This window comes from Ruditapes philippinarum, unplaced genomic scaffold (assembly GCF_026571515.1).
Source record: "Ruditapes philippinarum isolate M1 unplaced genomic scaffold, ASM2657151v2 ctg10658_1_1_1_1, whole genome shotgun sequence".
In the NCBI taxonomy this organism is placed as follows: Eukaryota; Metazoa; Mollusca; class Bivalvia; order Venerida; family Veneridae; genus Ruditapes; species Ruditapes philippinarum.
In genome coordinates, this window is record NW_026865000.1 from 50,928 (window position 1) to 72,547 (window position 21,620).

A 21,620-nucleotide genomic window follows, 5' to 3' on the forward strand; every position below is an offset into this window, starting at 1 on the left:
TCTAACGAGTGGAATAAAAAGCGTTGAATCATTTTGTACCAACTGGCATTAATTGGAACTTATTGAAAATGTATTTATCAATCCGAGGGATTAGACAGACGAAAAAACATTACTGTTAACAAAGTGTATGTAACAGTTGTGTAATTCTATTATACCAAATGCGTACAAATACTTCCTCTTGAAACAATTCAACAATGATTTCCAGAGCTTCTTTTATAACCTTATTATATATTTGTAAACGAAACAATTGTTTCGTTAATACATTGTTCTAGTACGTAATTATGAAATTCAGAAATTGAAATAAAGAATCGCTATAATCAGTTCTTATTTGCATTCTATATTTCTATGCAGTTCCTATAAAATATGAAAATATTATTCAAACATATGAAAAATAATAGCGATACCAAAATATTTACGAAAAGAAAAACATAAATGTGCATTGATTTTTTAAAATATCACCTTTTCCCTAACCTTAAATAGTGTTATGTACAGCCTAAAATCATTGGGCATAGCAAAATAACAAGCGATGTAGGGGTCTGTTCATGGAATACAGTGGTTAACGCAATCTATCGCCTCTCCAAAAATCACAAGCTTAAACAGAATGCAAGACTTATCTCTGCACAACTATAAAAATTGGAATCAAAGACATATTTATCAAGGTTCATTTTTAATCATTTGCAATGGTGATAGATGTCTTTTTCTATTACAACTCATTCTCTTTTTATCATGTTCATAAAGTTTATACTAGAAAAATAAAGTTAATTTACTAGCAAATCAGCACTGTTTGTCTAAAGATCGAGAGGTAGTCAATGTTAATTTGCAATATATCTAGCTCGACGGCGAGGAAAGAGTTTGAAGCTTATTGCATTATTTCATCCACTCCAGAGCTTGCTGTCTAGAATCTACAGTAGTCGTGTTCAAGAAACTTGTTGTTGCGTTCGGTTAAGCTATCAACACCATGTTCTAATTGTCAATTCTTTTCCTTATAAATTTTTGTCTACACTTATGAAAAATGCTATGGTGAATACTGTAACAATAAGCTTATTTACTGTTAGTAAAATATCGTTGGTGTATGTACCTATTGTCTTTCTTAAAATGGCATGTTTTGGGGATGCATTTACTTCGATTACATATTAATGTTTCATACTCAATACTCGTATTCATATAAAGACGTATAAACTGTTCTTTTCATGCGACAAATCAAGTTGACTGTGAAGAAAGTTATATCCTCTGTTATTTATCGTCTAAAAATGATTTAACAGGAAAAGGCATAGTTCTGTTTAAGTCGTAAAACAATATAAGTGTTTGTTTTTTCTTGTTTTTATTTATTTTTTGTTGTTGTTGCTGTTGTTTAGGGTTTTTTGTGTTTTTGTTTGCTATAATATTGCTATTTAACAATAATGTCTTTAACTTCTTCATTAACATTTGCAAAAGTTTTCGAATTCGCGGACGTATATATAATATGTTGTTAACTAGTTATCCATTGTCACCACAATTATAGTAAGATACAATTCTTCAAACAGTTTTCAAATAATAATTTCGCGTAAAAGGTCTTTACATTTCCTTAAGGAACAAGTTTGATTGTTAAAAAAACGTAGAATTTCGGAAGGAACGCTAAATTGTTAATGAAACACTAAATAATCAACATAACAGTGGTGCATCGACGTCATCGTGTATATATAAACTAAAACTCAAATCCTAAAACTGGTCTACGTTATCATTTCATATTTTCATTCAAAGAAAGGCTATTAATAAGATAGTTTATCAATTTGATGTGAAACATGCTTGATTCTTTGATTATTGATATACACGCCGTCTTTCATTTAATATTGTCTTATTATGAGGTATTGTCTGGTAAAATTTATTCATCATTCATCACAGATTGTGCGTAATTAATCATACTTTACTTTCAATGTATACTTTCTTTATAGTATAAGTGTTATCAAACTAACGTTTTCGAATAAACCATATGACGCTGTTCGTAGCGTGATAGTTTTACATGACGTGACGAAAGTACAAGATAGATTTGACTATGCGATTGCGTGTTTTTTATTATTTCTGGACGCCCACATCCCCATAAAACAAACCGTATTGATACTAATGAAACATTTGCATAAACGCTGTTGGCAAAATGCAACAAAAACATTTATGAAGGACAAATAAAATAATTCTGCCAGATATTCCCACTACAATTAATAAATCTGAAATAGGCTAAGGATTACGAATAAGAAAACGATGAATGTAAACTTTATTTTACTCTCAGCCAGCTAGTGGCAATAGAATTTTCCCAGGCGACTAGTGCAGTCCAAGATATCAGCCATCCGGCACATCCGTCCCGTTTGATCACGTTCTGAACTTTCTGCTATAACAAATTCAGTATGTAAATTTGAAAATCCCCCTAAAAATGTTAAGATTGAAGGAAAGAAAATTCTATTTAGAATGCCTTGCGTGATACAATGTAAGGATAAATGCGTTTACCAAAGCGACAAGAGAATTATATGAAATATATCTTTGACTAAATTTTGATACAATTGATAAAAGAACGCTCCCATTTGACTTTTATCTGTTCATTAAAGACAACAAAATAATCCCCGACAATCAATCACTTAAAACAGATCGGAAACATTTGTTATTTGTAACGGCATACTTTACCTTCGAGGTATAACATTAAATGATAATATACATGCTGTGTATATAGAAATAATGAATCGTTGATAATGATTGTTTTGTTTGGGCACTAAAATATTAGCAATGAGTGATAGTTCTTTCTGCTTAATATTATTATAGGAGGTTTGGGGAAACTTTCAAATCATTTTAAATCACTAACCCTTAGGGTGATAACAGTTATTGTCAAACAGATAATCCGTTCTCTAAAGGTCAGTTTTTTCATTATCTAATTCACTTTGTTTGATGTTATAATGTGCATTGAACCAATGAGCAAATACTCAAGCAAAAATAATATAAAACAGATCAAACAGCATGTATGTGTTTATGATCAAACGTCCTACATTTGATATGTCCATTATCGAAATCTAACTTTTTAAAGAAATTATTTTAAATACAACATATGTAAAGCTAAGCTTTATCAGCTTTATTCCCACAATGTACTATACATCTTGGCGGTGGTGGTAGTAGATTTCACTCCGAATCACGACAGTAAACCACATTGGATCAACCAGAGCACAGTTCAGCTACCGCATCGTCAGGCAGGCTGTCAAGCTGTGTACCAGTGCTAGTTCCCTTCACTTTTCACTTCTATAAGAACTGATAATTTATGTACATGTCAAAGCGGAGGCTAAATGCAAATGACCGTAGAAAAAATTTCATGATCAATCACAACGAAAGTGACCTGCGCCGAACCCGGATCGCCTGTTTCACAATCTAACGCTCTACCCAATTAGCAAACCTGTCGGTGCTACTACCGGTTTTTCAATTTATATAACGGCGTTATAATGGAAATATTCATAAAACAAAATACAACGGGGCAGAGCTTTGTCTAGTTATTGTTATACGATACTGATATACTTCAAAAATTAACGGATCGTGTCTGTATAGTTTGTTGATTTTAGTCTATTCTGTTTTCTTATATTTGCAATTTTAACATCTTTCTATTCAACTTATAGTCTTATATTACAATTTAAACATATTTCGAAGCCAATATATTTGTTTTGATATGAACATTTTATATCAGCATAACACATAATTATATTTATACGATATAATTCAAATCTTTGGCAGTGTTAGCATATTAAATCAAATGATTTGATGACATAACCTGGGAAATATCACCCATTTCATTCCGTTTTGTCTTAAACTGACGGTTTCTTCTCTTTTTCAAGTATGAAAAACAAAACACAAAAGAAATGCTGAACTTTGTATAGAAAAGGTGCATTTCTCATACAAAGAACTGACATGCGGCAAAACTAATTAATAAATAAAACAATTAACTTGGTTACATTCCTATTTTTGTCCTACCTGATGATTAGAAATATTTTATTGAGCTACATCATCACGCAATGTACGAGTATTGCATGTATCATCTCAAGTAAAACTGTCTCTTGTACGTTCAGACCCAATTTTTACGTAACCATAAAGCATACTTGTTACATTTATGTATTTGCCTATTACAAGTCTGCCAAGCTGAATGTTCTTACGTAAGATAAGATTTAAGAATACACAAGAAATCACTATGAATGCTGTGGAACAGGTAGGTAGGCAGTCCTTGTTATCAAACTGTATCAAATTTTGCAAAAGGAAATGCATCTTATAATTACAAAGCATTCAATATTTTCATGACTCAAGATTCTATTCGTGCTTGTTTTATTTGTTTTGCCATTCGTCTATAAATATTTTTTATAACAATGTGTTTTAATGCTGATCAATTGTAATATTAACAGTTATGTATGTAGAATTAACTCTTGGTTTGTTATCTAACTATGCGTGCTATCCATATGTCCAATAAGCTCTAAAGTATTCAATTATTCATTAAAATGTTTATATAAATAGGCATTGTGAGATCTTCTTGGGCATGCGATATATTTATATAGTAATCTATACAATCTGTTTAGCGTATTCAGGAATTGTTAATTGATGATTTAATGATATTGTTACTTTATTCCTGGCTTATTAATGAATTCCTGTCTTGAAATAGCTAACTTTAAAAAGATATAATGGTTCACATACCTTAGACGTTCCAAAGTATAATACATACGCTACTTCGAATAAATGCAAATTGTTTAAGAGTAATATTCAGACATTACAATCAAAATATGACATTTATTATTGCGGACCCGGCTACCTGTGAATTCATTGTGCATTACTTTAACTTTGCTACATTTTACATGTATACATTTGTATTCCTTTTAGTCTAGATAAATTAAAGAATAACTTCGTGGTATTACGTTATGATGGAATATGTAGTTTCATCGCCTACCCGTGCATATATTTTGAGGTGACGTCGATTGTTTTGCATATATACTGTAAATGCAAGTTAATTGTAAATGTTACAGTAGAAGCGACAAAACAAAATGTTTCTTCTACAGTAAACTGTGAATCAAACAATATCATACATTGTATATAAATATAGATTTATTACAAAATTAATTTAATTAAAGACAGAGGCCGGATGTTCGCATAATATAGTTTTATATAACTCTTTCAATCAATTCAGTATAGTACATACACTCATGAAATATCCTTTTGTAAATTGTGTTTTCATGGCCTTTATCAAGTCTTTGAAGCAAACAGAACGATGAGGTATATAATTAAAGGGTCGTTAAAAGAGTTTATTGATATTTTAATCACATTTGCCTCCCTTCTAGGTATCTTCGCCTCTGCAACTCACGTGATCCTAGTCTAGCGATCCCATTCGCTTAAGTCAATGTCATGTTCCATATCATGATAGTGATTATATTGTACGGGGTATATAAACATGTGATACGTGTATATATTCAAAGATTCAAATAAGTCTTATGTTAAGCAAAAGTAGTTATATTAATTCTCAGTAGTATACAAAGAGCTTTCAGCACAATCACCTCATTATAAAAACAAAACTTTAAAAAGACACACTTCTACTGTTAGACCCTATCAATGAATCAATGAATCAAAACAAAACAAAAAGTATTAAACTCTTAACTATTTGAAAAATAAGTGTTTCAAAAGCAAAATTTGAACTCTAACTATATTTTATGATGTTTATTCTGTGTACCAATAATTATAACAATTCAATGCCTTGCTAAAAGAGTATAATCATCGGTTAAGCATTGTTATTTTTGCAAAGACGATATGCAAAACTTGACTTGATATTGATCATTCAGGTAAAGCTTGGGTGAAATTTCACAAGTAGTTTCTGAGGAGTAGTCATGCATATGTGCCGGACGGACAGACTGACGACGTAGAAGTGGTCCCTATATGCCACTGCTACTCAGTTAAAAAGTGATCATAAGAAAATTTTGAACTTGCCCAAAAGCAATTTTAAGTCTCCACATCAAGCCTAGGGGAACCATACGCAATACCAAGCATTATCTCTATATACACTTGTAGTTTAAAGGCAACGTCAACCAGGGTCTTCATATTGGCTTGCTATATACCAAATTTGATAACAATATCTCATTGCTAACTTACGTTATCATATAAATATCATTTTTCAACAGTGACATTGACCTTGATACCAGGGGTTCTGGCGACATTACTTAATTGCTAGATTTATTACCCATTTTAATGTTATATAAAACACAAATTAAACCAGAACAAATTTATATCAATAAAAGTCACTCATAAATTAAAATCAATAAATTGAACGTTGAGCGTCGACTTATCGACAAATATCATACTCGTATAAAAGGTTTGGAAGAAAATCGCCATCAATCCCAATAGGCAATATCAAAAACGAAGAGAAACAGATTAAAGATATTTGATACAAGTACTTTTTATTAAAAGTTAAGAATCTACAAAGAAACAATGAAAAAACTATAAAACAGGATACAAAATTAACGTTATATTTTATACCTGATATTAACATTGTCTTAGAAAATTAGGTATCACATCTACTTAATGTGTAAAAAAAACAAATATGTAAACTTGCAAAACGATATAAGCAAGTACAATGTAAAAATTAAAATGATGTGTTTAGTACATTTCATAGCGAAACGTTTCAAACCTGTCAAAGCATATATGGTGTACAGCGAAAGCAATATGTGATATAAATAATAAATCGACTTTACCCTTACATGCAAATAGACAAGAGCAAATCTAAATTGAATGCATGGTGAATACTTTAAAATATGAACATATATAATTTCCTATGAAATAAAGAAAAACGGAATCCAAAAGTACGCCCAAAATGAAGTAGAGAAATACATGGCCAAAAATGATTTGATTTTCTTGATAGGCTCCACCGAGGTTTTAAGACATGGAAGCATTTGAAACAATATGATGAAGAACATGACTGTGTTAAAATTTTCAGGTCATTTTATTACTTTGTTTTTGTTTTTGAGAATAATTATTTATATTGTTCAAAATTATCTTAACGTCAAAAAGCATTTACACGCTAAAGCCTTATAAACACTTTTAATAAGAGTCGCACTAAATATCGATTATTAAATTCTGATTACATTTTTGATCATTTGTTTCATACTTTTCCATTTGAAGTGATAAATGTTAGATTTTCAAATTTATATTTTAAAGTTGTTGGACTTCTGTGAACTCCTACACATAGAACTATTTACATTTTACAATGTTATTAACTCATTCGTCGAGTAAAACATTTATTCGTCAAAAAGAGGGTATAGTAAAATAAAGTTTGCAATATGTTCTGTCAAATGTACTTTTTTATTTATAGTCAATATAATACGTGCATGTACACCTATTTTCATATGATTGTGTTGTTTCCGATTTTCAAACACAGAAATCGAGTAACAAAATATTACATTTACCACAACTTTTCACTTGTTACAACTAGAGCTTAAACCCAATCAACCACCTGTAATATTTGCAAAATAAGTGGTCTAAAGCATAATTTGAACTCGACCTGTAATCTATGATGTTTCATCTGTGTATCATTTTAAATTACAATTCATTGCCTTGTAAAAAGAGAGTAATCATCTATTTACAAGTATTATTGCAAAAAGAAAAAAATGGCTAGGTGATAAAAAGTATTCTGACGCCAAGCCTGTCTATGAAGCGATTTAATTATATCAAACTACCTATCATATTTATCAAATCTAAAACTCACGGTCGCGTTGTGATCTTGCCTTGATTTCCAAAAATCAAGTTTATATCTCTTTTATGTTTGGTTAAGGTAAAGCAATAAATTTGACACCGTTTATTTGCAACGAGGAGGTATAATGTAAGTAATTAATCATGAAAACTGGATATGTACATAAAATGGCTAGAGGTCGACTTTAAAAGCAAACTTCATTCCAAAATATGAGATGGATAGTTCAGTGAATTATGTAAATTCTTATTTATTAATGTAAGATGACAACACATTATTTATGTTCAACTGTAACATTATTTCGTTAATTTAATTTCATAACTCGTTTCTGGAAATTCGACAATGTTTTCCAAATAGTTTGCTACTCCGACGATGCTTCATAGGCAACGAGATTAGTATTAAACTTCGGTTTTGAACCTGATGGGCGCACCATATTCAAACTTGTTAAAGACGTCAACCCATTTTTCTTTCTCGATCTTTTCCTGAAAGATAAAATTATACTCCATAAAGCAAGATGGCACCGATGAATGACAAGAAGAATTATTAACATTACAGGGGCACAAAAGTGGCATGTTTAATTATTTACTTGCCTCGTGGTCGCAACATGATACCTCGTTATCATAAGATGATATATTGTTCCAACGACATAGTTATCTCGTCGCCACGAAATAAACAAAGAAGTGCATATGTCAACTATGTGCCACCGTATAGTACAGACCAATCGTCAAAAAGAGGACATGTCTCAAAATTAAGATATATAATTTTAATTTAGCATAAACTAGAGTATATTGAATATATTTCAGCGGTTATATTTGATTTCATTTTAACATAATTATTATACAGCACGTAGCATTGATTATGTTTTACAGGCAATGTTTAATAATTGTGCACACTTTACTCTAAGTGCTATCTATCTGGAAATCATTGGTAACATCTCCATATAAAAATTTAATTCATTAAGCATGTTATCGTAAACATATACATAATCAATATAATATAGAGCCCTTTCCTACCTGATATGCAAGCGCGCTGCAAATCCAGCTCCTACACCAACGATGAAAAGAAGAACGCCAAAGGTTGTTCCCAATATTATCACGAGACTTCCAGAATCTATAAAATGAAAAAGTACTTTGTACAAGCGTCAAAAATCTATGTTTTTGACATGATTTAGATAGCATCATGAATTGAATTAGCACTGACTATTGTAACACAAACTTGTATTTTTAGAAATACCAATTAATATAATTTGGAACTAGCTAATGTATTGGATAAATCAAAACAAAAGCTGATTGCTCTAAAAGTAGTATGTCACTTGTCTTTAGAAATTCATTTTTGCTCGTTCATGCTTAAATATTTAATGATTGGTAAATATATTTCCACAAAGAGAAGCAAAGTTACCTGTTGATTCGTTCATATTGCCGTCTATAAAATCATTTTGGCGTGTCGAGTTGTTGCTTGTGTGTACTTCGAGGCTATTTTCTAAGTGCAAACAAACTTAAAAGCTGAATTCAATTAAAAGAAACATAATGATATCTATTTAAGGGTTTTTGTTTCAGTCTAATTCTCAAATGCATTATTCTACTAACATTTTAGCAAGTCGAAAAATTGTTCAAATTTGTAAGTAAGTAATTATTTAACCCTACACGTTCAAAAGCATCATAAATACATGAATTTATTAAAAAAAACTGTATTATATAATCTTAAATCAATTACCATATACAAATACTTCCCCATACTCTGATGTAAGATTTGCAATTAAATTTCCAGCAACACAATGATATTTATTCTCGTCCAGTTTTGTAACGGCATATAGCTCAAGCAGCTGGTTGTTTTGGTTTGGTAAATGTTCATCACTACGATACCACCAAATCTTCGGCTTTGGATTACCAGTAACATTGCAAAACAGTTGCAATGTACTTCCTTTTGTCACATTGTAATTCCCAAGCTGAGATAATAATTTTGGAGGTTCAGAACAGAACACATCATAATTGTTAATTTCATCGAGTGTCCTCTGAATTTCGGCAGTGAGATTATAAACTTCTATTATGGTATATGTTGTGTTGCCTAACAGATCGAGAATATTATCTTCAAATCTAGATATTGCATCTAAACTTTGTGACATATTCGGAACATTTTCCGCATCGAAAAGTCCGTACATTTGAGAAACTGCAAAATGTGCGCAGTCTAAAAATGATACACAGCTATCATTGGTGAAATATTCAAATGTAGCATTTTCCATAGCCTGTATCCAGTGGTTAATTATATTTACACTGTTGGCATCTTTTGTTTGATTCTTAAGAACCGTTTTGGCCTCCTTCGTCAGATTTCCTATACCTAATAGTAAAGGGTCGTTTGTCATATTTTCTTTTGTTTTCTGCATAACGATATTAATATCATCTACACTTATGTTAAAGTTACTCATCGCTTCATCGGTATTGATGCCAACGGTGTCAACTGAGAAATTTGACGCTATATCATCAATATTAAATTCCTCTAAAGACTCTTCAATCGACGATGCATTGGTAAGAGAATTTGTTGTTTCATTCGTCATTTCAAATAGGACATGTATGGCTTCTGAAAAAAATGCAATTACATTGTTCATAATTGAACATTTTTCCTGAAATAGTTCTACTCTGTTTTCATAGTCTCCTGCCGAAACGTTTCTCTTAAAACCATTTGTATTAAAAACAGTGTCTATTGTATCGTTTACAAATCCATCGAAATCTTCTGAAGTACTATCTGCGTTTCTGACTTTACGTATAACACTATGAAGTCCTGACAATGCCTTATATTTTACTTCTCGTTTCTTCCTATCTGATTCGCGCTGAGAGAAGTCAGCAAATGTGTCTATTGTCCCTTTTGCCGCCTGCCAAATACTTTGTAATGGGCTACCAAAGTTTATTCCAATTCGCACTTTTCTAAAGCCTTGCCGGAACAAATTTATATAACATTCTACGTGAAATACAGTTGCTTGTTTTGTTGAAAATTTAATTCCAAATCCACAGTTTTTTACATCGATTATGCTCTGAATGCCATATTCAATTATGAAATTTATAACTTTGATTCCCCAGTTGACTACTTGTTTTACTGCTTCAAGAGCCAATTTGGCCCCTTCTAACACAAATTTTGAAGCTTCTAGTCCGATTTGAGCGAGCTCAAGAGCACCTACCGCTATGTCAAGAACAACTCTTGATTTGTCAACAGCAAACTGAGCTGCAGATACCAACAATTTAGCGGCATCCAAAGCAGCCATTGGGATGCGAACAAAAAACTTTGCAGCCTCTAAAGCAATGTATGCAATACTTCTAATGGCCATACATCCTAAATTATACAGAACACAAAACGGATCCGGGAAGGAAAGCATGCAGTTTGTAAAACGACAGCAGGGAAAATGTATCTTCAATCCCCATACTCTATACCGACAAATGCGGCATGATATTCCAGGAATGCAAATTCTTCTGCATGTCCTAATTTTACATAAACTGTCAACTTTTCTCTGAGCTTCATTAAGAACACTCAAAGCATTTCTAAATGGAATCTTTGCAGCTTCAAGTCTATCTTTTGCATACTCTAATGCTTGTACTGCTCTATCAAAAGCCTTATTTGCACTGTAAATAATAGCTTTCTTATTTTCAAGCCATTCTTGTGCCTTTGATAATGCATTTTGTGCAGTGCTTATTGCATTCTGGACTTGACTTATCCGACGATCAGTTTCGTCAGCTATCTTTTGTGTTATTTTCCGGATTCCATCTAAGTAGCTGTCCTGAAATGAGTCACCTTCCCCTGCATTTGCTACAAATCTTCCGAGAACTTCAAATGTCTTCACCCCACTTTCGTTGCTTTCAAACGATACTTTTAGTTCGGCCATGAAAGTATTCCAGATCTTTCCCTGTAGGAAAAAGTAATGTCCAGTTGGCGTCAGAAATATATCGCAATTTAACGTTATACCAAGAACAGAAGCCTCTGCGTGCAATTGTCCTATCACTTTGCTCGGTGAGTCAAAACTTATTGCTACTCCAATACCGGCACCGACATCCATACGAATAAAAGGTAATACTTTTATAAGACCCGATGAAATAACGCCATATATCCTCAGTGCGCGTTCACACTTTAGTAATTCATACAGCTTCTTAAAACGATCGCATTTGCCAAGTTGATTTACCGAATAAACAAGTTCAATTTCAAGACCAACTATTTTTATGAAGAAAACTTCTAGAGATCCCTTATATCGGATCCCAAATCCAACAGGATTGTTGTACAAATCTTTTATTTGTGAAAACAAAGTGATTATAGGACTTCCAATTTGTGCCTTGAGTTGACTTATAGCATGTTCTATTGGGCTTGCAAAATCATGTATTGCATTTGCTGAATTATGTTCAATGGAATCAAGAAATTTTTCGGCGTTTTTTCGCAAAGGCTTATAGCCATTCCTCCAAATATCAGATACATTTTTAACAAGGTTTGTGAAAATAATTTCACTACTATCATATAATTCATGCACCAGTTTGTCAAGGTTTATAACTAAATATTCAGCCGAGCTCATTAAATGCCCAAACGTTTCCACTGATTCATTAAAAAGGAGAGAAATGTTACTGGCTACATTTTTTATTGTTGTATTAACGAATTTGTTTGCCGTTTCTTTAAGGTTAACGATCTCTTGTAAAATATTTATATGATCCCCATTACTGCTAGTTTGAGATGGATCTGTTGCGATAAAAGCGTATACTAAGTTGTTAATATCGAAAAATCCGTTTTTTAGAATCGGAATATCACGAAATGGATTGACGTCAACAGTTAAAGACATGTACAGTCCTGGAGGATTTGCATTTATGCCACACCATTCTCTTTGCATTTGCCCTAAAATACATTAAACACATTTTCAATACTGCTTATAATAATACTATAAGGAAACAAACTTTTTGACAGGGTTTAACGTTGCAACAACATAGTCATATGGCACCTTTCAAGATAACCTGGAGGCGGAAGGCCTGTACATTGTTTAAGAAAACAACTTGAAAATAAGTGACAGTGTTAGATTTGCTACATGCGTTGGTTTAACTAATGTTAACTACTTAGACAGTAATTTGAATTTCATAAAACTTTATCCTTTAACAAGCAGACATTCTTGTCTTGAATCGGAATTCTATATTTTATGACAAATTAATACAAATAACTATGAATACAACCTTAATGTTTGACGCTTGCCTTATCTACTGCATGCATTACGTCATGCATAATCAGGCACTCGTAAATAAACAGCGGTCTTCAGTAAGATAGTTATATAACTTTTTTGTACTAAATATAATAATTATGTTAATTAGACTCAATAGTACCAATGAGCATCCATGAATTTCACTTTAACTTTTATCTTAGCGCAGAATTTACATAAAATTTTATCGCATGCTTCATGAAATGCAGAATGATTTTAATTATTTTTGCCCATTCAACCATAGAAAATTTGTATTACAAATTGTAAAGAACATATACCACCAATCGAAGCTATTGCCGTTGCGGCACCTGCACCTATGTTTTGTAGATTTATCACATGCTTTTTCCCAAATAGATCAAACTTTATATCTAATGTGGCATAAAGGTTCATGTCTAAATATGCATCCCATTCATTAAAGAACATACTCGTGAATACCTAAAAGAAAAGAAACTATAAATAGCTTTAACACACAAGTTTAATACTGTCGTGTTACATGGACATATTTATTTTTCAACAAAGTTCAATATGATCTGATTGTGTGTAAAATTATTCGAGTTTATTTGCATATATATCCGAACATGAGAAATATAATATATAGAATACATAAGTGTGAATAATGCTATAATATTAGCCGCAAAGTTAGAATCATTTGCATGTCAATGTTTTCTCAAACTTTGATATAAAAATGGAATAAGAGTACTTTCCAGTTAAAGTAATTGTATAAAAAAGGCAGTACCTGAAATTTTGATTGAATTCAAATTGAATTTAAATTATAAATTACATCAAAATGATAAATTAATAAATCCGTTTATCATTACAAAATGTTAAAAATGAAATTGTAAAAATTTAACTTACACTTTCTATGCTGGGAGTTTTTATAAAAATATCCGACCGTGTTCTTAGTTCAAATGAAAAGGTATCTCCATTTGTTGCCCAAACAGTATCAACATCGGCCCATAAATTCGCTGTTGGTAATACCCTTCAAACAAATGACACAATCTTAACAAGATGAACAAGACACTATTAGGTCGTAAGAAAAGTCCAGTGATACATGATTTACTTCTTACCACTTAATGTAAGTGCTATGTTACTGAGAATTTCGGTAAAAAGTTTCGGAACGGTCCATCATTTTGTTTTTATATAAAAAAAGTGTATGAAGCCCGTACGTTCTAGATTAAATAAAAAAAAATATTTGTTGATTAACGATTCTGTCCTGATTATGGCTTATCCTATGCAAAAAGGTTTTAAAAATCATCATTGCCAAATAAAGCGTCGAAAACATTTTCCGTTGTCAGCTTACTAAATGATGTCTTATTTACGCCAAAAATGTAATATCTGTTTAATATCAATTCTTGAAAATTTGCAACCATAGGGTATGGAATTAAATGACAATTCAAACATGTGACATTTGATGCTACTCCGTAAATAATTATTTATCTCGTACAGGTGTCAGAACATTTAGAAAAACAAATAAAAAGGTATAAGTTTGCAATCATTTATGAGGCAGCTGTAAAAAAAATATTTCGATATAAGATGGTTAAAAGGTGCAAAAGTTATCGCAACAACTGTAGAAATGAGTTTGATTTTATATTCATTTTTGTATTTTTAAGATTATAATTATAATTATGCACTTCATTAATATTATTAACATGTATAGAGAAATGTAAGTGATACATCATTGTTATTGAAAATGAGTGCCTTCAAAACCAAAAGGTCATTAGTAAAATGAAATTCACTTACTGATAATTGAAATAGCTATCCCCACGCCAAAGTTTGTGAGACTTTCCATGGTTCGGTACATTAATAAGATTAAGCAAAGACAACCCAATTCCGTAGGGCCGAACATCTAGACCATACGATTGTCGGAATATGTCTATCATTCTAAAGTTTTTGAATATATCTCTCGATTCATCTGGGATGATTAAAAACCATGAACCGCCGTAATGTTGGCAAATGTCAATTATCAAGCAAAATTGTGTGTTTTTATTTAACCTGGGTATCAAAATTTCGTCTCCGTATAAATTTATTGAAAAACTGCTGCCAAATTTCAAAACCGTGTATAGGTGATGTTCGTACAAAGGTGCTCCTTGGCAGGGGCCTGTTTGAATTTCATTACCCCGAAGAAGTTCCGTTTGTAAATCATTTATACTTAAAATGTCTGTTCCAGTCTGGGAAAACCTAAGCCAATCTGGCAAAATATTCTCAAGACTATTAAAAACGGACTTCAAGAATGATGAAGACATAAGAAAGTCGTGAATATCGCGTGGAGTGGTGGTAAAACTAAAACAATCAACTTTCCTTTCATTTCCAATAGCTACACCATCAATATCATGCAATGCAAGCGAACCTGTTACTATTGCAAAATTGTTACTAGATTGTTCCACTCTGATTCCAGTAAGCGAAACGGGTAGATACAGCGTGTTTACCTCTACAAATACAATACCAAACGTATATTTTATGGCATTATTTGATCGCAGTTGGAACCAGGGGGACGTTGAAGACATTAATACGTCAACTGTTTCACCGTCCGTACATCTTGTCAACAATATAGTGAAACAACCCTTCGGTAAAAGTTGACGCGTGATTCTATGTTGGACAAAAACGCTTGGTTTGTTTTCTCCACCTAAACAAAAACAAATCTTTGAATTTGTGAAGTACAATAGCATGTAAACTATCTTAACATTGTCTTTTCCGAGGATAAGCGCACAAAACGCTATCTTTGTGTAACGATACGATGACAGCCGTCAAATCAACTTTAACAGACCAGAGGTTTTATAACTTAATTTGTAATATTATCAATATAAGTAACAATATTTTTATGTAATGTGCTTCGTAGTTCTGGTTTTATCGCTCAATCAAAATACTACATACGTATTCAAAGTTATATAATTGTGTAAGTATTGGACTGTTGCGCCTAAAGCGAGAATTTATTGTCACGAAATTTATACCTGAACACGACATTCCATCACTGTTTAGAGTAGTGTTGCCACTGCATTCACAACGGAATGAACCATGAGTATTAATACATCTATCTGTACACCCACCACGTAGGAACCCTTCACATTCGTTCACATCTAAAGTACGTTGAAAATGGTTAAGCTTTTAATCCTTACATTAATTTGAATAAATTGCAACTTTGCATACAAAGATTACAAGGAACGACAAAAACTGCATAATTTTAGTATATGTTTTGTACCGATATTGTTATTTCTTGTATGTTACTTCTATTTAAAAGGCAAAGCATATGATTAGACTAAGGTCTTTTACTGATACATGCTAAAGCATTTGATTTATTGCATGTAATGAATTTTAAAAAAATGTATTTTTTTAGAAAAATTGCATTTTACGTACATTATTAAATTAAACTTAAGCTGTCAATTACACACTGGTGATAGGATAAGTGCACGTGATATATTAATCCAATAATGTCCATCTGGTGAATGGACAGTAACAAGCAAGTAGATTTGTTAATATTGAATATGATTCTGTTATAATTATTATGCTGAACCTTCATACTCAGATGAACGTCACCTTGCATTGTTTTGTGTTTTTCTTATTTTTTATTTTCTTTTATTTTTATTATCTTTATTAATATGTCTTTGCTACTTGCGCTTTGGTTTACACAATACGGCTTACAGTAACGGTAACAATGGTAACAGAGCATTTCATTTAAATAAGGGGGGGGGTCTAAGAGGCATTTAAATTTGCATTTACCTTGCTCACAATGCATTCCTGTGAAACCTTTTATACATGAACACGTAAAAGAGCCAACATTGTTAAAACAAGATCCACCATTTTTGCATGTAACACCAAGGCATTCATCGATATCTGAAAAATGTTCTCTTGATATTTAATGCATTTAAACAACAATATAGAATTTATCGGACGATTACTCGCATATAATTTCTATCATTGTGTAACCTCAACAAATTATGTTTGTACATATAATTACGAACTTGTAGCCTATCTCTTAATTACAAAGCTTAGTTTACTTCTTTGGCCAATTAACTGACCTATGCATGACATCTGATCTGCTTCAAGTCTGTACCCGTCTCTGCATTCACAATTGAAAGATCCTGGCTTGTTAACACAAGTTTGCATGCATCCACCATTGTTTGCACTGCATTCATTTATATCTACAAAAGCATAAGGCTATGGTATAAGTGATCAAATGCTTAAACTTTTAACTTTTAATTAAAGAAAAGTTTATTTACAAACACTCATAAAGACAGTGATGCTAGTTATGTTCATTTAATTATTTTACCGATGCAATTTTCTTCCATTTTGTTCCTAAAAGCGAATAAATTTGAGGACCTCTGTTTATAGATATGATAACTGTGCCAGATATATTTGCCTATTTTTAAACCAGCATGACTCGATGTGGCCATTGGTTAATGTACCAACACTGTTACAACGTTATGCGTCATTTAATGTACGATAGAAGATAGCCATTGATAATACTTCTGTGGTACTATTTTGTATCAAGAGCAACAGATTATGAAAGAACGGAAAGAGGAATATTTATGAGAATGGAACAAATGGCTATATGCCAATAGTAAAAGACCTTACCGTGATCATTTACTTTGCATAGTATGACAAGGTTTAATTTTAGTACCTTTACAAAATCCATCAGTTGATAGTGTATACCCAGGATGACAAACACATTGGAAAGAGCCCGGTGTGTTTATACAGTTCTGTTTGCAGTTTGCTTCTCCAGAGAGACACTCATCTATGTCTGAAACAAATGATAGGAAATGTCAACCTAAGGTTTCACATATAAAAGAACACTAAGCAGTTTACAAGATAAATCTATTCTAATTTTACACTATAAATGTTAATAAATAGGGTAATCGTACATACCAGAACATGTGTGACCGTCGACATTAAGCCGGAAACCTGGTCTACATGAACATTGGAAAGATCCGTGAGTGTTAGTGCAGATCTGGTCACAGTTTGAAATACCATATGCACATTCATCTACATCTAAAAGACAAATTTTCATTTTAGTAATAATTCTACTTGTAAGCATGGTCGTGGCGTGTTTGGAGTGGGAATGCACATACTGCTCATCACTACATAATGAATAAATTTGAAATATGATTTATCGTTATAAATGATTTCAGATTTTGGTAAAATGTGTTGAATCTATGACTTGGAAATTTTTCATTATTTGCCACATGAAATATATTATGGGAACTACATTTTGCATATTTATTGTTTCTTCGGTAACATTTCTTATGTTTGAGATAAAAAAACCTAAGGTTACACAAAATGGCACCATTACTTGTGGAATTAAGGGGTGGCTCCTTTAATGATTTGTGTTGAACTATTTGGTCTTTGCCATCAAAATATAACTTTGTCTTAATAGGAAATCTGTGAGATTCATAGTTTGGTACCATGTATACGAATTTAAATTATGAACATACATACTTAATCTTTTTTCTGATATATAAAATTAGTTCGTTTTGTTGTTTTGATTAGTTTTACAACGCACCAACACGATTTAGATCAAATGGCGCCGAAAAAGGAAAAACGATTTTGACTAACCTCGGGCGTTCAAACTTTATGCACCACCAGGGATCAAAACCATCTCACCTGCTGGAGCTAAGAGGTGTATAGACTCCTGTTATTGGATTCTGTTTGGTCGCCTTTTACGAACCCGCAGGGATAAACGGTTGCTGCAATTTAGAAGCATCCACCCTTGAAAAAAAGGGGGATTTACTTATTTGGTCATTTTTATGTCAAATTGTAATTAAAGAGTACATTACCATAGCAGGAATATCCGTTAGAAGAGAGCAAGTAACCTGGAAAACAAGTACACCGTGGTACACCACCATCAATCAGGTATCTATGGGCGCACGTTTCTGTGTAAATAAAAAAGAAAGACATCATCAGTGTGTGTTGCAAATTATAAATAATTTATCTTTATGTATTTTAAGGTTTTGTAACATTAAGTTAAGAAGGGCATACATCTACTGTTTATACAGACAGTATCATAAATATTTGAAGAGTACTTACTACATCCATTTCCATAGCCTGCAGGTACGTAGTTTACATCACATTCTGTACATTTTATGTTGTCAGGGCTTCCGCCACATGCCTGTTTGCCGGGTTTGCAATGGGCAATGTATACATGTCTGCAAACTAAGAGCAGCATTTGTTCGTATTAAAAACATGTGCTTACAATAATACATAACGAAAGGCGCGTTACGCTTGTAGCCAGCACTGCTCCATTTAGATAGGAAAATATGACCTCCATTACCTGCATATTTTTTATGATGTCCATACAATATTTTTTCTCAATAGTTATATTTTTATTATTCTACCATTACGTACATTTATCAATGATGTATTTCCCCTATATAATTATTTTACCATCCTTTCTTATATCTTCAGAAATCGAAAATGGTGAAGTGTTTGTGTAAATAATACTCTGGTTCATAACGTAAACTGAATTGAAAGAAAATTTGTAATTATGTCAGCGTTAATGCAATGGCAGTATACATGCTAGAATAAGTTTCAGTAATTTAATAGAGACAATGTATGCTGTGCGTATACATTAAATGTCGGCCATCGGGAATGATAAATCATTATCACTTTAAACATTAACGGAGAAAGTCTAGTGATCGAAATCATTTTCAGTATCTTCAATTTCCTTTTTCCAGCTTTGCAGTTATTTAAGAAATCAATGATCGTGATTGTTAATCAAATTATAACAAACCTTGGCAACAACGTCCTGTTCGCCAAGCATTGCAATGGCATGAATCCGAATAATACCACCCTCCGTTGTAACAGAACTCATTACATCTTCCACTTTGAGAGGTATGATGCCATCCCCAGAGGCCACATCTTCCATTGCGAGATCTACTTCCACCTCCACAGCTATAGCTACATGAACCCCAACTTCCCCAGCTACAGCAAACTATATAAACCAAACGTTTAACTGACATAGACTTATTATCAATTAAATGAAAGTATCATGAAAATATATTTAACGAACAGAATAGAGTACTTGTAAAATTCCTGTCACACTCTGGCGGTGTTCTCACGGCGTCCAAAGAAAAAATTCAGAACGCTGAGATGAGCGCAGGAAGATCGCAAACATCGCCGCAGCATCGTTGTGGCATCACATAGAACGCCGACCGACGGCGCGCATTTTTAGCATGTTCAAAACAAACACCGTCACTCGGCGTTCTGATAAGAGCGCAGTGGGGTCGCAGTAAAGACGCCGAAGCAACTCAGTAGTGTCTACTTGAACGCACCAGGAGCGCCGTGAAAGCGCAAAAGGAACGCAGAATGAACGCGACGGTTATCCACGGCGCTTGTACGGAGATTGTGCGGCGTCTCTACCACGCTTATACTGCGTGTGCATGGCGCTTTTATGAAGCTTTACGATTTCAGCGCAGTGTGAGCGCCACAAGAGCGCCGTTTTAGCACCGTACTAGCGCGGTGGAAGCGCAAAGAACGCAGTAGAAGCGCAGTCCGATCGTAGACAATCGCCAACTAAAACACCGTGTAAGCTCCGTAGTATCGCCATGATCGGTGTGAGGACGACGTGAAGTCGCCGTGAAGTCTCTTGGTCATCAAAATTATCACATTTCTTTTGCGATCTCGTAGCGCTTTGTTAATTTTTACATCGCCATGCAAAGGCAGTGAAAGCACAGTCTAGTGTGACAGGGCCTCACACGTAACCTATTACTCTGAAAGATGTCAAGTATTACTTACATGCCGTTGTCACAGTTAAACCCAGTGTAATAAGTTTCAGTCCCAACATCTTTGTGTTACCTTAAGAAGTGCGACTTCCTTAAGACCGCACTACCTACTGTTTAGTCGGGAACATTACGCACGGCCTTATAGCTAACGTCGCCCTACATAAGATTCTTGTTTTTCAGGTGTACGTGCAATCAGCGCTGAACAACAATCCTATTTGTCAATTTTTTTTTTTTTAAGATTATAGATAAAATTATTTAATACGTTATTTGGCATTTACCGAAAGGCATAATTGTAAAGCTTATACTTGTAGAATCTGTGAGACAAAAAATGTGATGTTTTGGTGATTAAAAGCTCGATGATTAAACGATATTGATGAATTAAACACAAAAGAGGTGAAGGATATGTCGAACGGATAATGGCAATATTCAATATGAAAAAAATGTATTTACTTTAAGTATGACAAGTTATACAATGATACCCCCACTTACTTAACACTGATATATCAGATTAATTTGATAAAGTTGTTTAAAGACTTTAAATACATTAGATGACTATATATCATGCCAATTCTATTTACCTGCATTTATGCATTATCAAACGTATCTTTACTCATCTTGATTAATAATTTAAGTCATTATGTTATGAGATGCAGTAATAATTGTGCAAAAAATATATCAACAAGTATTTTAACGTGTTTTAGGATGATCTTTGTCCTTGTTTACATTAACTAATATTTGCACAAAAACTTCGTCCTTGAAACAAATAAAGTTTACGTGCACTCACAATTTAACCAAGTCATTGGACAAGATATGTGATATTTAATGACGTATTCTTTCTGCATAGTTGTAAAAAATATCTTAAAAAGGGGTTATCTAAACAACACTATAACATGAAAATTTACAACATTCACTGACTGAGCTCGCTTAATATGAGAACTAATGGGTAAAAATATAATGCTTATCAGAACTTATGATTTAAAATATC

At 32.7% G+C, this 21,620-nt stretch overlaps 1 protein-coding gene across 1 annotated transcript; it reads right to left on the reverse strand.

Annotated features, from left to right (window-relative positions):
- Nucleotides 1-7,647: 7,647 nt before the first annotated feature.
- Nucleotides 7,648-20,815, reverse strand: LOC132727520 (uncharacterized). The gene is made up of 16 exons (XM_060713058.1): nt 20,649-20,815; nt 19,645-19,845; nt 18,942-19,067; nt 18,692-18,787; nt 17,784-17,906; nt 17,539-17,658; nt 16,937-17,059; nt 16,638-16,751; nt 15,872-15,997; nt 14,664-15,546; nt 13,779-13,902; nt 13,202-13,358; nt 9,428-12,571; nt 9,113-9,193; nt 8,728-8,824; nt 7,648-8,196 (listed from the first exon to the last, which is right to left on the reverse strand). The coding sequence occupies exons 1-16, from the start codon at nt 20,695-20,697 to the stop codon at nt 8,076-8,078; spliced, it is 5,685 nt and encodes a 1,894-aa protein (XP_060569041.1). The 5' UTR covers nt 20,698-20,815; the 3' UTR covers nt 7,648-8,075.
- Nucleotides 20,816-21,620: the final 805 nt, after the last annotated feature.